Source organism: Clinocottus analis, unplaced genomic scaffold (assembly GCF_023055335.1).
Source record: "Clinocottus analis isolate CAN_PGR_092001 unplaced genomic scaffold, fCliAna1.0.p SCAF_2, whole genome shotgun sequence".
Taxonomy (NCBI): domain Eukaryota; kingdom Metazoa; phylum Chordata; class Actinopteri; order Perciformes; family Cottidae; genus Clinocottus; species Clinocottus analis.
Window position 1 is genome coordinate 4,997,986 of NW_027175931.1, and position 16,137 is coordinate 5,014,122.

The 16,137-nt window shown below is 45.3% G+C and overlaps 1 protein-coding gene across 4 annotated transcripts in view; it reads left to right on the forward strand.

The window, feature by feature from the left end:
• Positions 1-16,137, forward strand: part of b3gat1a (beta-1,3-glucuronyltransferase 1 (glucuronosyltransferase P) a) — a 70,618-nt gene that overhangs the window by 54,138 nt on the left and 343 nt on the right. For 2 of the 4 annotated variants that reach the window (XM_068584778.1, XM_068584779.1), the window contains 6 exons: positions 2,749-2,891; positions 5,442-5,513; positions 5,620-6,131; positions 10,204-10,500; positions 12,864-12,965; positions 13,196-16,137. The exon at positions 13,196-16,137 is cut by the window's right edge and continues 343 nt beyond it. In XM_068584778.1, the coding sequence (XP_068440879.1) occupies positions 2,780-2,891; positions 5,442-5,513; positions 5,620-6,131; positions 10,204-10,500; positions 12,864-12,950 (1,080 nt within the window). In that variant the 5' untranslated portion in view covers positions 2,749-2,779 and the 3' untranslated portion in view covers positions 12,951-12,965; positions 13,196-16,137. The remainder of the gene's footprint in view (positions 1-2,748; positions 2,892-5,441; positions 5,514-5,619; positions 6,132-10,203; positions 10,501-12,863; positions 12,966-13,195) is intronic. The other 2 variants (XM_068584780.1, XM_068584781.1) reach the window with 2 other exon arrangements.

The following is a 16,137-nucleotide window of genomic DNA, read 5'->3' on the forward strand; positions in this document are numbered from 1 at the left end:
GCATCAGTAGAAAGCCTGTAAAGGTGCATGTCATGTCACAACTACTCACACACCTGATTGCTTGGGCATTACTGGTTTATTTGCAGAGCTCAATAGAGATAATTGGCACATACAATTACGTTGAGCCTCAATATATATACGGCCACCTTCCCCAGCAGCGGGAAAAGGATCACTGTGGGGAATGTGATGACTTGCTTCCTCATGTGTAAAGCTGTAATGAATACGCCAAACACCTGTGCTCACATTATGTCTGTTTTCCTCCTTTGTGTAATTGAGCAGATCAGTTAATAACTGCATTTTTCCAGTTAGGGCTCGGCGTAACGCCAGCAGCCTATTAAGGAGGAGGAGAGCCCGTCCCTGGGAGAGACGGGGAGGTCTGTCATCCTTAAATTCAATGTAAATGAGCTCCCAAAGTGGCAATGTAGCGGCGCCCCACAGCACAGAGAGTGGGCACAATGATGATGCGATCCGAAACAAATGAACTACCACAACTTCTACATTTGTGGAAAAAGACGTGAGACTTTGTCAGAGGTAGTTATTGTCAATTTCAAAGTGTGTGTGTGTGTGGTTCTACCTTACATGGTGTGTGTGTTCATGTGCACAATGTAGAATCAACGTCTCTACGCCGAGTGTGTGTTCATTTTGTCGTTTTTCCCCGAAACACATCAAACGTTAACGCAGTTTACCGCAGTGTGTTTAAAGTGCTCGGCCTCCTTTTGCTCCGGCTCTTGGAAAACGGCCGGGTCCTACATTTTTTATTCAATCATAAATTTGATTGCTGCCTGAAGAGTGATGGTCCAATCATGATTTAGCACCCGTGGCCAGGCACACACACACACACACACACACACAGTCTGTCAGTTTAAAAAAAAAAAAAAAACCCTGTTTCTGGTGAGAGCTTCACTTCATTTGGCCGGTCCTGGATGCCATCAGAGTTTGAGGAAATGTTCGCTGCTGTTTCTGCTCTTTATGGTCCAGCATTTAAATTTTCACTCCTCAGTCTGGCGCACCAACAGCAACTAAGGCGGGGACATGTTTTAGTAATGCATTTACTACATTACTACATTTATGTTACATATATAAATAACACATTACAATGTAGTTAGTGGTGTGGCGATGGAGACGGTACAAAAAACATGAAGGAATAGAGTGAAATGCGTAAAAAATACACATCGCCACATTTGAGAGCGCTTCGCTGGCTGCGATCCTCTTCTTGCATTTTGGTTATGATGCAACACGTGACCCATCCCTTAGTTTGTGCCTCATGTATCTGCAGGCATTCAGACCACAGAAGTAGCCGTTGGTTTCAACAAAAGATAATTCCTATAATGCCATTTCGTACTCGTTACTGCTGTTGTAGCCGTCAGTGTTTAACTTCTGTCGCCCAAGTGTATGCGGACGTTACACCTTTACCTTTAAAAGTGGAATTAAACTATAAAAAGAAGAGGAGTGACACTTTATATTCATAAGTTGGTTGAAACTTAAAAAAAAAACACAATGCATTGAACCCTTTTAATGGAGTGTGTTTCAGCTGTGTGGAGAGACTCGCTCCCATTTTGTTCATCAACATTGTGACAAATCATTAAGAAATTCAATTTTCAAGGTTCCCTCTCCGATGTTGTTTCAATTCATTCACAGTCGGTGTCTCTCATGCTGTGATTAAATTGTTCAAAAGGGAAACAAAGTCAAGCCGATCAATCTGGACTCGGAGGGGAAGGGCGCACACCCCGAACAGTCGAGCTGCAGTCTGGTGACATCGCTTGCTGCCATTTGGCCGGTGACCCGTTACAGCAGCGGGCATGAAGTCACCGCCTCGTCCTCGGCGATGGCCCCGATGAGCTCATCGGCTTGGCAGAGGGCACATGCTCGTGCGCCGTGGTCTCCCTTGCTAGATTTGACCCTCCTCTTTTTGCTGGCTGTGACACACTTGCACAGTTCATGCATTCATTTGACAACCTTTTATCTCTCTGCAAAGGATGAACAGCACCTGCTCCGTCACCTCGAGAGGCTGTGACGGCGCTGTGTCTGCGGCAGAATAATGTTCTGTTTAAACAGCTCAGAGTGTGACACACACTATGACGCAATGTCCTTCAATGCTTCTTTGGGGCCTCATGAATATGGGGTTATGTACAGGGGTCTTATGGTGAGGGAAAACCTGGAAAAGTCATGTAAAATGTTTTTTTTTTCAGCTTTGAAAAGTCATTGGGAAAAAAAGTTATGGAAATGTGTTATATACATACTGCATGTTCATGTATGAGTTTAAAATAATTAATATGCTTTAAAAAAAAAGACGCTTAAAATATAAGCAGGCATGCTTCATCTATAAATCTATAGATATTCATTCATTTAATCAAACTATTGTCTCTGATTCATTTGTGTCATTTAAGGTATACTGTATGTTTTGGGTGTTTCATTGTTAAATCAAATACTACATTTTCTTACTTTTTCATGTTCACACCGAGATTTTCCAAAATGTTTTATCATGGAAATTTGGTTTACAGTCATGGAAATTTTTCAGTCAAAATGTATGTTTTCTTACAATGACAATAAAATGTATCCTTAACCCAAATAACTGAGATTCAGCAAATGATCGGTTTGCTTGAATGGTGGGAACATGAACGCAAACATGGACATTTTATGAATCTTTTTTTTCTCAAAGTGATTTAACGAGAAATCCCAAATGCGACAAAATATAGAATAACAATACATCCCCTTTTGTTTTGGTTCTTTTTTCTTCTTTTTCTCCAGGTAATGCCGAGCCAAATAACCAATCCTGGAGATGCCGAAGAGAAGAGATATTCTTGCCATCGTGTTGATCGTGTTACCCTGGACGCTGCTCATCACTGTTTGGCACCAAAGCGCGATCGGTCCACTCCTCGCCATCCGCAAGGGTACGCGGTGCACCGCACTCCACTGGCAATATCACACGGGAAAGTGGGTCCTCCAACCCAACGGCTCACTCCAGGTTTAGACGGCAGGCCGTTCATTTAGAGCCACTCGCTAACCATGACCGGCGGGCTTCATCAGAGCTCAATGGCACTCGTCCAGTCGATGTAAAGCTCATCAGCGTGGATTGTTTTGGTTTGGCGCTCGACTTCACACCGCATGCACCGTCCCGCAGCATGTCCACAATTCATTTATCCATTTAGGTTTAAACTATTCCCCAAATTGCAAATTCTTTTTTTTTTTTTTTTTTTTTTTTTTTTAGAGTTTCTTTAATCAGCAATTTGAAATAATGAATGTCGGCTCAATTAGCCTCACGGAGTATCTTCCTTCCACGTGTGTGGTATCAGGTTTGCACACCAGTGGGAGTCATTAAGACGCGTCTCCCAATCACCCCCCCAGACGCCGTGAACCAACAATGTAAAATGTCAAGCATTCTGCCGAGTAAACAACCCCCATTGGAGCCACAGCAAATCAACAGAGCTCTTTGCCCTCGCCTCATAATGTCACGAATGCGCGCACACGGGGGGTTAACGACCAAAACAAGTCGACACAATTGTCCGAAAGCAGCCTGGAGTCAACAGAAGCTAACGAATCATGTTAAATAACGTGTTTCTACACCTCAAATAGGGTCTGATTAGTTGATGCTTCCGTATTTCTTCCTCACTTGATTCATAAGTTTTATAAAAAACAGTGTTGACAATTAAAGACAGTGAAGTCGCAACGAAGTATAAAGAAGAATAAAAAAAAGCCACAGCTCTGCCCACAGGTCCTTTTGTGTGCTCTTAAAACAGAAGCTACAGGGTTTTTTTGGCAGCGCACTTGGCGCCAGCCTTTCTCAAACATCTGGCCATCAGCTGATTGTGTTAATCTATCCGCCGCGGAAAAACCCTCCTTATGTCGGAGGTGCGACCGGCGCTCGGGCTGAACGGCCGTGACTGAAAAGAAATGTACAACTGGTAATGAGTCTATTATCATATTCTATCCATCTCGACCGAACTGGCGGGGGCCAAAGTATCGCAGCCTTTTACCTCGAGAGCATTCAGCTTTTGTCAGCGCATTTATTCGCCGCTGTTTACCTGCAGGTCTGAAGCGGACACATTTGTCTCACTTATACATTCAAAATGATAATTGACCTTATTTCAGAAGAAAGAAACAAGAAAGCAAAAAAAAAGCAAAAAAAAGTCTTATTTATCTCCGCAACCACAATCTGTGTTAACTGCATTTGAAGTGTTACAATACTGTAACCCTTGTGAGAATATACATATGGTTAAAACATTTTTTAAGTAACCGTTAAATTTAAGTACTTACGTAAATCCGTGAGCTGCAGTGACCGTAACTTTTCACTCAACTTGTGATAAGTTCCCCTTAACAAAGTCGGATTTCACTAACAAACACATCCACGTCACCGTAAGGCTTGTGGGAATCTACCAAAGCAATCCATGCCCTTATAAACCCTCTATTAGCGGACTATTTTGAAGGCAGAGGCTTCCCTAAAGGGTGGATGATTCTGCAGCCGGGTCATAGAGCACCAGCAGAAGCTCCTGGAGATTTAAAGCCGTAGCGCGAAAAAAAAAACCAATAATGTTTTCCCACAAAACAAGTAAGTTTTCTATTTTTGAACCTAACGACATATTATTATTTTTTTTTTTAACCAAAACACCTTTCCAATATGTCAAAGCTTTGTTTTGCAGGGATTTGTTGCGGTGGATTCTGATTCCTTAGCTCCTAACCTTTCCAAAAAGCTGTGTTATTAGTATGTGGCATGTCGTTAAGACCCTGAACCACGGAGTTGGAAAAACTCACGGGCCGCTCAAGGAGGGATTTTTGGCAAATCTTGCTCATAATCATGCTGGTTGTTAGGATTATTATTTGTATTAGAACTCATTTGGGGCTCATGCGACCACTTGAACACGGGGAACAAGAGGTACAGACCCATATGTGGGCCTATGGAGTCAAAAAGGATGCACTTGGTGTTACCTGGATTTTCAGACTCCATATAACAAGTGTGCATCCAAGGGAAAAGCTGCCAATACGAGCGTGTATGCTTGGGTTGAGCAGAATAACCAAAGACCTGCATGGGAGTCACATATGAGCCAAACTATCTTGGTAGTGAAGTGTTCAGTCCCACCACAGTTAATCATTGCATTTCAGGTCATGTTTAGGGATCTCTGCGGCAATATATATATATTTCTAATGAAATTAATGGGCTCGGTAATTAATAATTCTGCTACATTGCAGGAAAGTAGCATAGTGTGTAAGTAAAGGACACGGAGGGGCAAGCAGAGGTTGAGGGAGTCCATGTTGGAGTCTGAACTGAAAAAGAGGGCATGTCTCATGGATCCTTATCCCCACATTTCTCTTCCTTTTGGAAAGAAAAGCCCGAAGGCACCGCTGGGGGAATAGCATGGCTCATCCCTCCCCTCCCTCGCCTCGCCCTGTCTCTCTGTCCATCAGCTGTGTTATCCTCTCACGGTGCCTGCTTTCACTTTTTGCAGCCTGTCACCATCTAGTAAAAGAGATCTTTATCATTCCAGAGAGGCTTGCGGTCCGCCACCACCGGCTCTCAGGTACACTTTACCCCCATTGGGTTTAAGTCACCTGAGGCAAACATACAAAGGGCAGCCCAAGGTTGCACTAATGCCTTACATGTCTTCTTATCCCCGAAATCTGCAGATGATGGCGTGGAGGGCAAGCGGGAGGCAGGTGGGCAGGCACAAGACTCTAAGGAATACTGCGCCTCGGATAAGGACATAGTGGAGGTGGTGAGGACAGAGTACGTGTACACGCGGCCTCCGCCCTGGTCCGACGTGCTGCCCACCATCCACATCATCACCCCCACGTACAGTCGACCGGTGCAGAAGGCGGAGCTGACGCGGCTGGCGAACACCTTCCTCCACGTCCCCAACCTGCACTGGATCCTGGTGGAGGACTCCCAGAGGAGGACGCCGCTGGTCACGCGGCTCCTCCGAGAAATGGGACTGAACTACACCCACCTCAATGTGGAGACGCCCAGGAACTATAAGCTGCGGGGCGACACGCGGGACCCCAGAATCCCCAGGGGGACCATGCAGAGGAATCTGGCCCTGCGGTGGCTGAGGGAGACGTTCAACGCCAACAGCAGCCAAGCCGGGATCGTCTACTTTGCAGACGACGACAACACATACAGCCTGGAGTTGTTTGAGGAGGTTAGAGTTGCTACACACTCATGTTTATTTCATGCACTGCAAACTCTCTCGAACTGGAGAGAGGAAGGAAAACGAAAGACAAGCGAGACAAGGCACAGTATGGGTTGATCTTTACATAAAAAAATGTCCCAAATGCAGTGGTTTATTGAGTGAATGTTTGCTGTATTACCTCAACAGCATGCACACGTATACTGAATTAGCTTCATCGTGAGCCCCTTTCACACACCCGGTTCGGTGCATGACTGTAGAGCCATTAATCTGCCTTGCTGTTCGGTATGAAAGGTACGGAGGCAGACTGGGGCACGGAGCTGTCAATGCCACAAAACATCATAACTCTTTTGATGCCGTGATGCCGTGCCATCTGAATTCACACTCTGGGGTGGCGTTAATCCACCATTGATGAGTTTCGTGTGAAACGGAAGGATCTAATTTACGGCGGTATCGTGGAATCTGTGTGTGAACTGGGCAATCATTTTATAGATCCCAGTGTAACTACAATCACAAATGAAAGTCATAACCCAATCACCTCCAACCCGAACCTGACTTACAAAGCACTTGCAACTTAAATCTTCTCAACTTTAGATTGTAAAGCACTGACCACTGTTGAAAATTCGCGAGCTAAATCCACCTTTTTTTTTCCAATGCTGCTCCACTTGAGAAAAACAAACCCTGCGCAGAGCACACGCTGGGTAATTCAGGGGGTCTGGGAGACTAATCCGTTGAGTTGAGAAACACAGACGTTTAGAAAGCTCAGCGGCCACTCGACTAAAAGAAGAGAGACTGCAGTTGATCAGGAAGACCGACAATCAGTGAAGCAATATGTTCTGGTCATTGTGTGCAAAGATCCAGTGAAATAAAAGAGACTGGCCTTTAAATGGGCATGAAGCAGATTAAATATGATTTTTTTTTTAACAATGCATAAAGATTTGTTTGTTTGGAGTTGTATCGGGGAAAAAAAACCACGCACAAATGTAAAAGTTTACTTTATGGATTGCATTGCATACAATACATCAAACTGCCCAGCCATACACTCTCTACTCTGTGGATCTGTGGTATGTATCCACTGTAACCTGGAGCATTTGTTTTGGGCTCTTAACAAGCTTACTCAGTGATCTGGAGCTGGTGGAGCGACGTTTGGCCGTGTAATCAGTGCGTCTCAGGCCATCCATCTCGCCATCAGCTGAATTACCTGAGCAGACACGGTCCAAGTCTTCTGAGTATTAGCCTCCAGTCTTGTTAGCGGTGCAGACGGGGTCCGAAAGTAAATGGAGCGTCGGGTATTGACGGCGCCTGTCATTACCTTTCTCTCGGAATCAGCCGAAGTGCTCCGTCTCCCTCAGAGGCCCTCCATCACCTCCAACCGGCCCGTTTATGGGTCAGAGTAACGGCCCTGAGGGAGAAAGAGAGAGAGAGAGAGAGAGAGAGAGAGAGAGAGAGAGAGAGAGAGAGAGAGAGAGAGAGAGAGACGCAGAGAGGGAGGGACAGCAAAAGGAAAAGAATGCGATTAAAAAGAGATGGTGACAGCCAGATAGACAGAAAGCAGAGAGTGGACTGCAACTACACCATGGTTTGCTGACACCATAGTAAAAATTCAGTAGTTTGCTGACACCGTCGTAAATATTCAGTGTCTCAACAGCTTTAAAACAATATAGTCTCCAGTCTGCAGACACAATGTGACACGCACTGCTTCCATATGGTAGAAATAGACTCTTCATTTTCGCCTGGTTAATCTTGAATCATTTAATTCATTAACTTTGAGCAATTGAAATACATTTCCTACTCTAATTATATGACAAATGAAAAGAAATTAGCGCCAGTTACATGATGACGAGCTGTCAGCATCACAACAGATGAACATATATTTCATTCACGCAGTGACTACAGCGGCTCCGGCACGTCAAAATGAAGTTCATATTAATTTGGTCGTGACTAATGAAAGCACAAAAGCAACATCTTCACTTCTCACTGTTAAAGTACATCACACTGTGAAGAACCTACATCCTGGAGGCTTCACAGGGAAAGCTTTCCGTTTCCTTCCACAAAGTGTTGTTACTCTTTAGCATATGCTATTTTTACCCAACGCGCTCTGTTCTCAATTTCAACCTTTAAGAATAAATGTCAACAGCGTGAATCCAAGAGAATGGAGCGATCACACACTCTGAATGTCTGCAGAGAGGCGCAACGATAATCACAAAACCTAATTCTATAAAACAAGTCAGTGGCGACATTGTGTCAGGGTTTTGACTATTGCTGCTTCCAGAATATACGTGCAAGACATCTTTGAGAAGTATCATGATTGTCAGGATTAAAGCTGTAACGGATACACACAAAAATGAAAAGTGATGAAACATTATGTTATCTATTTAAAAATCACTTTATTTGGAATTTAGCATAATTCTGCAGAGAGATTTAACTCCATAGAGTCGGACCACAAGTCTGCTCCGTTCCTTCCTCTCTGCACCCTAAAGGACTGATTAATACCTGGATGCCTGCCTTCTTTTCTCCGTGAGGATTTGGGATTTCTTCTCTTTGTTTTTGCTTCTCTGAAACACGGCCACTTTGTCTCCGAAGGCCTCTCGCTGAGTTGGAGCGAGGAATAGATCCTTAAACGCTCACACAGGCATTCAAATACAAACTGAACCAAAAAAAAAAAACCTCCGTACAAACACACGATATTCACCAGAGTGGAGCGAGAGGAACTTTGTTGCGTTTCCGTGTGAATTGGGTGCCAGAAGAAGAGGAATGTGTGCTATTTCACTCCGGCTGAAATTCCCTCTAGAGGCAGCGGGCGAAACACTCGTTTTCACATTTTCAGACGGGGAAGTGACAAGCCGCTTCACACCGCCTCCAGAAAGACTGATTCATGCTTCATTTAAGTCGCACGTACTGGATTTCTATGAGGGAAGCAGGCAGGTGGACGTAAGTTTGGGCAAAAATGGGTCTGCGGCTGGATTCGGCCGCCCCCTGCATTGCTGCCACGTAACAGACGGCACTATGGACCTGTGCGTGACGTCATCGCCGCACACTCACGCGGATGCATGCGAGCGCTCAATCGCTCTTCCGCCATTAACACCCAGATCTGCTTGAGACCGAACGTCCTGCCAAATCTTATCTGGGTTCCTGGCACAGTCCCACCCTCCTCCAAAAGCTAAAATCCACCGATTCCCATAAGCCATCACAGCCCACTTCATGCTGTTCACACTCTGCAGCGCTCTGATCCCATGAACCGACCACACAGCAGCTCATCAGAGATTACACTCACCAATCTAATATCGCCGATCACGCGCAAAAGGTTGTTTGCACGTGATTCGCACACACACACACTTCAAATACTCAACGGAGGCTTTCCCGAACACACACACTTGGAAACACGCTCGCATCGCAAATATAGACATATGCACATATATGCACATAGGGACTCTCCTTTATCATATACTATATACACACAGACTAGATACTGTGCATAAACTTGCACATTTATATTTAAATTCCCTCATAGAGGCACCTGCATATTTATTTCTGCTGCATTGACTTTGATTCTTCGACTCTGCTGTTTCCTGTTCCCGCGCTGCAAAAGAAAAACCCGTACATCTTCTGACTGCAGCCCTTCTCGAAAGGGCAAAGGCTAACTTGAGAAAAAGCTCGGCGAGATCGTTTGATGCCGGAAGATTAAAGGACGAGCAGGAGAAGAAGAAGAAGAAGAAGAAGCGGACGGCGGCGCGCTACGGTGAAGAATCTCCTCAGCCAACCAGCGACCGGCGCCGCTTGCTCTCGCGGCTCGGCTCCTTCAAAGATGGCGTCTAATTATCTCGTTGCAGAGCGGCTGCTGAACGGCGTATGTGATCTGGCTTCGTCTCGCAGCGTGTCCGCCGCACGCGGGCACAATGGCTCGGTCAATATTCGCCGTCTCTCAGGATGAATAATCGCTGCGGCTCTTCTAAAGTCCCTCCGTCCACACTCTGCTGGCAGCCGCTGCTCAAATACTGTCTCGCAGTCAATGTATGCTTCTTTTTTCTTCTTTCTTTTTTTCACACGACTAATTTGCTCTTCCTCCATTTTCTCTCCTCGCTAGATGAGATCCACTCGGAAAGTTTCCGTGTGGCCCGTGGCCTTTGTGGGCGGCTTGCGCTACGAGTCCCCCAAGGTCAACGCCGCCGGAAAGGTCTACGGCTGGAAGACGGTGTTCGACCCCCATCGGCCCTTTGCCATCGACATGGCCGGCTTCGCCATCAACCTGAGGCTCATCCTCTTCAAGCCGCAGGCGTACTTTAAGCTTCGCGGGGTGAAGGGAGGCTACCAGGAGAGCAGTCTGCTCCGGGAACTTGTTACACTCAACGACCTGGAGCCCAAAGCAGCCAATTGCACTAAGGTAATCGATCCGCTTGACTCAGCAGCCAGTAGGCAAAGTTAAACTGTTTGTGAGGATGGTAAAAAGGTGTTGGAGGAAGCGTAGTCAGATCCTCCACTTCAATAAAAGTATACCAATACAGTACAGGTTTAACAAAAATAGAAAGATAACTTTAAGCAAACTCTGACTTCTGATACATAACTCTGTTTCCAGTTGTTGGACTTTTAATGTTAACTGAATTTGTGAAATATCGCAGAATTTGACCACTTTTGTCATGAAACTGTTGTGTTGATCGAAGCATCTGGGAAGTTTTGAGAGAAAAATCTCTCTCATGGATTGATGGACTGCTTTTAAAAGGTCACAAGTCAAACAGGTCGGGAACAACTGGTTCAATCTGTAATAGTATATTGTATTTCATAGGCTTATTACATGTCTTTTGACTGTACAATCTTAATCTGTAATGTCCAGCTGTGGAATAAATGCAGTACAAGTGCAGTATTTCAAATGCATAGAGGAGAAAAGCAGCAATACCTTCTTCCCACCACTTGCTGTAGCAGACCAATGACATAAGATCTGGTAAATCTGCATGCTGAACCATCTTGTTCAGATACGCTTCCCTCTCATTTAGATTCAGAGGGAAGAACACGGAAATATACCACAATGTGTTGTTTGTGTTCAAGCTAACACGGACACAGATATGAGAGTGCATGGTATTGACAGTCTGATCCAACCCTCTGCAACACAGTCAATACGCACATTACCTAAAGTGTTGAATTATTTATTTAAAAGACAACCAAATGTAATTGAACAACAGCACTTTCCCGATAGGGAGAACTTATTTAATATTAACTTGCAACATCACATTATCTTTTCATTGATCGCCAGTCAAGGGCATATGAACTTTTGATGCCTCACACTTACTTGATTAAGCCTCCGGAGCCGATGTCCTCCCCCGATGTTCCTCTTCAGCATATTCAGGGCAAAAAATGAATCCATTCAATTCTTGACACAAAAAGAAAATCTATGAAAACAGTTGTTGCTGAGAAGTTGGACATCATTGATTATATTTCTCACATTCTCACTTTTTCACACACGCACACACACACACACACACACACACACGCACGCACACAAACACACATTTCAGTATGCTTGAGGGTAGCAACGTTTTCCTCCATGCCCACTCCACCATTCCTATTCACGACCCTTGGTCTGCATGGGTCACATCACTGAGCCTCTCTTTGGGCAACGAGGAGTCAGCCAGAGGGCTTTAGCTAGCCAGGATCCACAACACACACACACACACACACAGAGAGAGAGAGAGAGCGAGAGAGAGAGAGAGAGAGAGAGAGAGAGAGAGAGAAAGAGAGGGGAAAGGAAGGCAGAGAGATACTTTGAGCCAGCTTTTTCTCCTGCTCTCCCCCAGCCTTTCAGAGGGGTAAATGAAAAGAGGGGATTCAGGGAACGGCTGAGGGAGCGGAATTGGAGTTGGGAGGAACGGGGGAGGCAGCGCCGTCACACTGATTACAGATGAGCACGGGGACGGACTGAAGGGTGGGAGGGGAAGAGGAAGAAAGAGACGGAACGGCGTGCACGGGCATCTCTCTTCCTTATAATCTAGCACTTCCGATGCGAGTGACTATTAACCTCCCCCCTACACCTGAGCAAAGGAGGAGTGGGCTCCTGGCACATCTCAAACACGCCCCATGCATAATTCATGGCCGCCGCCACAGCGAGATGAAAGCGAGGAGGGCTTCCAACACTGTGAGGAGCAGAGAAAATTAGCTTGGCTCTTTTTTTTCTTCTTCTTCTTCTTCTTCTCCTCCCCTGATACCATTGCCATCCTTTTTTTTTTTTCCTGGATGTTTGTCCAAATGACCCCCATCTGAAGGCTCGGCGGCGCACCGGCGTACCCAGAAGAACACGGCAAAGGACTGCAGCGCCACCGCCAAAGGCAAAAGGCTTGTGTGTGTGTGTGTGTGTGTGTGTGTGTGCCGTGTCAAAATGTCTTCTGTTGGCTGTCATCTGGAGGTAGCCATTATCGTATGGGCAGGAGAGGCCTTCACACAGGCCGAGCTGAGAGGGCTGTGTCATATTTGGAGCCTCTTCACTCCCTTCTAACGCGAGGGGTTCACGCTCAAGTAGCTCTTCACACACAGACGGCGCCCGTGGCGGTGTGTGTGTGTGTGTGTGTGTGTGTGTGTGTGTGTGTACTAGAAGAGCGAGAACCGGAATCGACTATTTTTTAAAGGAACACGAGGAGGCAGAGAGCGGGAGCTGAAAGGGAGAGCGGACTCCACGGACGAGCGCATTAAGGGGGAACAGCGTGTTTCTAATGTTCTTGTTTGCGTGTTTGTCTTTTTTTTTTTTTTTTTCCCAACCAGATCCTTGTTTGGCACACGAGAACGGAGAAACCTGTGCTGGTGAACGAGGGGAAAAAGGGATTCACGGACCCCAATGTGGAGATTTGACCGCTTCCCACCACGGTAATTAATAAGGCGTTATTTAGAAATGGCTGCTTTTAACAAAAGAGCAGCGCGGTTGTTTGTTTAAATTCGCTGTTGCGTTGCGCAGTCAGAATATTTGTGCGCTTTCTCTTTCGGGCACAATGGCAGCAGCCGGTGTATTAAATGCTACCTCCGAAATAAACAGGTTAAATTAAGTTAATTAAGGCTTAGTGCGCTTTCTCAGCATATCTTAATCCCTTCTATTGCAGGTGGTTGGCCTTGGACCTGCGGAGGAAGAAAAAGCTGCGAGTCTCTCGATAAAGTGCGACCAGCGCTCATGTCTTAATCATCAGAAGAAGAAGAAGAAGAAAAAAAAAATGAAATTGGGGCCTTTTGATGGGGGATTTAATCCTCTTGACTGAATCTGACATTTTTAAAATATGGACTAAAACAGTACAAATGTCCCATATTAAAGCACAGATTAGTAAGAGGCGGACGCTATTTGTCGGGTCTGCGGGCTGAAGTGCAGAGGAGGCGACATAAAGGACGCCTCGCGGCGGCAAACGGGGGGGGGGGCGTTGTCAGCTCGGACAGACGTGACCTGCACCTTCACGGTACAGCGGCCCGCTGACGACAACCCCGACACAAAGAGGACAGCACAATATGTCACGCATACAGCCAGCGGAGTCAACCAAACAAGCAGGTTAAAGAACATCCTTCACCTCAAAATGACAAACACACATTGCCCAGGTTTCTGCACACGCTTCAAGAGAGGAATTTGGATTGAAGGACGCAGTCTTTCCTTTTTTGTGCGATCACAAACATCGCGGAGGGAAGGGATGTTATTTTGATGACTATACAAACGTTTGCTTTAATTTAATTGAATCAGTTCGGGTGTCTCACAAGCACTTGACTTGGCTACTTCAATACTACTGACATCGTACCTGCATTTACTCTTGGGTTATCATTGTTCATTTGATGGCGTCATTATAACTCATGCATTTAAGCCACACCCCCGAACACTTGAAGAGAGACTGCTGTTTTGAAAATGAACCCCCGAAGCGTACACGGAGACGTCAACACCCCCGACACGTCTTAGCACTCACAAAAACACACAAAAGATGTTCCTACCTGGCAACATGTGTAAATAGTAATTCTACATGAGAACAATCAGATGATTGATGACAAATTTTGACATAAAGCATTGTACCTACTGTATTTATATGTAAAAAAACAAACAAAAAACAACAAAGTCTCTTCTCCAACCCCCCCCCCACACACACACTCCTGGTGAATTCCTGACAACGACACACACACACGACAAGGCACAGGTTCACACTCGGTTCAACACATGGAAAGAGTAATAGCACATTTCATTTGGTGACAGTGACACATTCATAACGCATAGACAAGGGCGTCAGATCGGCTACGCGGTAGACTCACGAATGTCGACCGACTGGCCATGAAAGCTTTTCATATAAAGTGTCATTGTTTTGACTTTTGCAGGGAAAGAAATACGTCATTCTAGAGCTAATATTTCCCCTTGTCTATGCACGCTCATATGTACACGAGCCGCCCGTTAATGGGCGCCAAAGCCCCGAGAATTAGTCCGGCCCTCTCCAGTCTTAAGAACACACTCTGCCGTGGTGTGAAGGACACGAAATTCCCTCAAACATCAATTGCGACGCTCAGGCTACATCTGCTGACTTTTAATGCAGCTCACCTTCCAGCAGCTGGTGTAGGTTACGAAGGAAATATTCAAATAATTTATGCATGACCCCCCCACCCCTAAAAGAATTTGTGTTTTAAAAAAACAACAACCGTGGCGTCCACGTATGAACTGAGAGAATCCACGGTGCTCTCAAACGACAGCCGGCTAAAGAAAAAAAGCACAAGAACTCTTAGTTTTGCTAATGATTCGGTAGCAGCGTTGACGCGCCCTCTTCAGTATTGTGGATTTATGTCTCTTGCTTTTTATTGGTATTACGATCCATCTGTTGTACATTAACTGGATCGCGGGAGAGAGTCAGCGCACCTCCAACGATAGACATCAGCAGCGATGGCGCCGTGTGTCTTAACACTGTAACAAAGCTATTCTAAACCTCTTATAATGGAATATCTCCTCCACTTGATAAATCATCCGTCTAGTGCAATACACAGTGGCGGTGCTTATCTACCGTTGCCCGGCAGGAGTAGCTGGAGATAATTCAAACACTGAGCCTTTGTACCGTCGCCAGATTATCTCCGTGCACCTTCCTGCCCCTTCAACACACACACACACACTATACCCCAAAAACACACCGCCGCGGTGCGAAAAACCTACAAAGGCGTTCCGGCCTCTCGGGCTCATCGGATGGGGAAACCGTGCTATTACATATTTCTCTTAGAATATGGTAAGATACACATTTAGGCAATGGCTGTATTATATCTCTCATCAGACTGGCTGTTTTCATTGACTGCATGATATTACACTGCACAGGGACCGGCCATGGAGATCACACAGACGATCTTTGGATTTGTTCTACTCTTCAACTTGCCTCCCATTATTTATTAAGAATCAAATTTAATATATTTATTCATGTATTTATTTCAAGTGAGGATGTGCATTTGAATCATAGCAGTGTTTGCCCTTAAATCTGTATTGTCCAACTGCTCTCTTTTTTAAAAAAAAAGCATGCGCACAAACAGTAAATTGTACACATAGATTATCTTACAGATCGATACTAGGGTTGTGCTGCCAACAGGCACACACACACACACAAAGACACACACAGACACACACACACACCATCTTGTTTATAGCATTGCTGTTGATCTAAGTTCTGCTTGAGTGGTCATTATCGACTTTTTAATCTAAATAACTGAATCCAGCTGAATTGTTTTTAGTGCTGAAACAAATTAAGAGTCCAAAATGAAAGAAAGGGGAAAAAAAACCCCACCAGCATTTAAAAGACCTAATTTGAACACTCCAAGTTGTCTTTAAATTGAGTACGTTGTGTATCATTTCCCTTTCTAAGGAAGCTAAGCCCTCCTCTTGCGTTGCTCTTGTCAAGATACAAGCAAACCAGCGCCAGGTTGGGCCGTACAGGTCAGCATGTGGTGGGTTGCGTAAGCTTCTGTGATGTTAATCTCTGTGGTGTTTCCCGAGGCGGCAGAACAAATCAAAGGGCTTCACCTTGAAAGTGATGTTGTTCCAATTTTCGTCAGACAT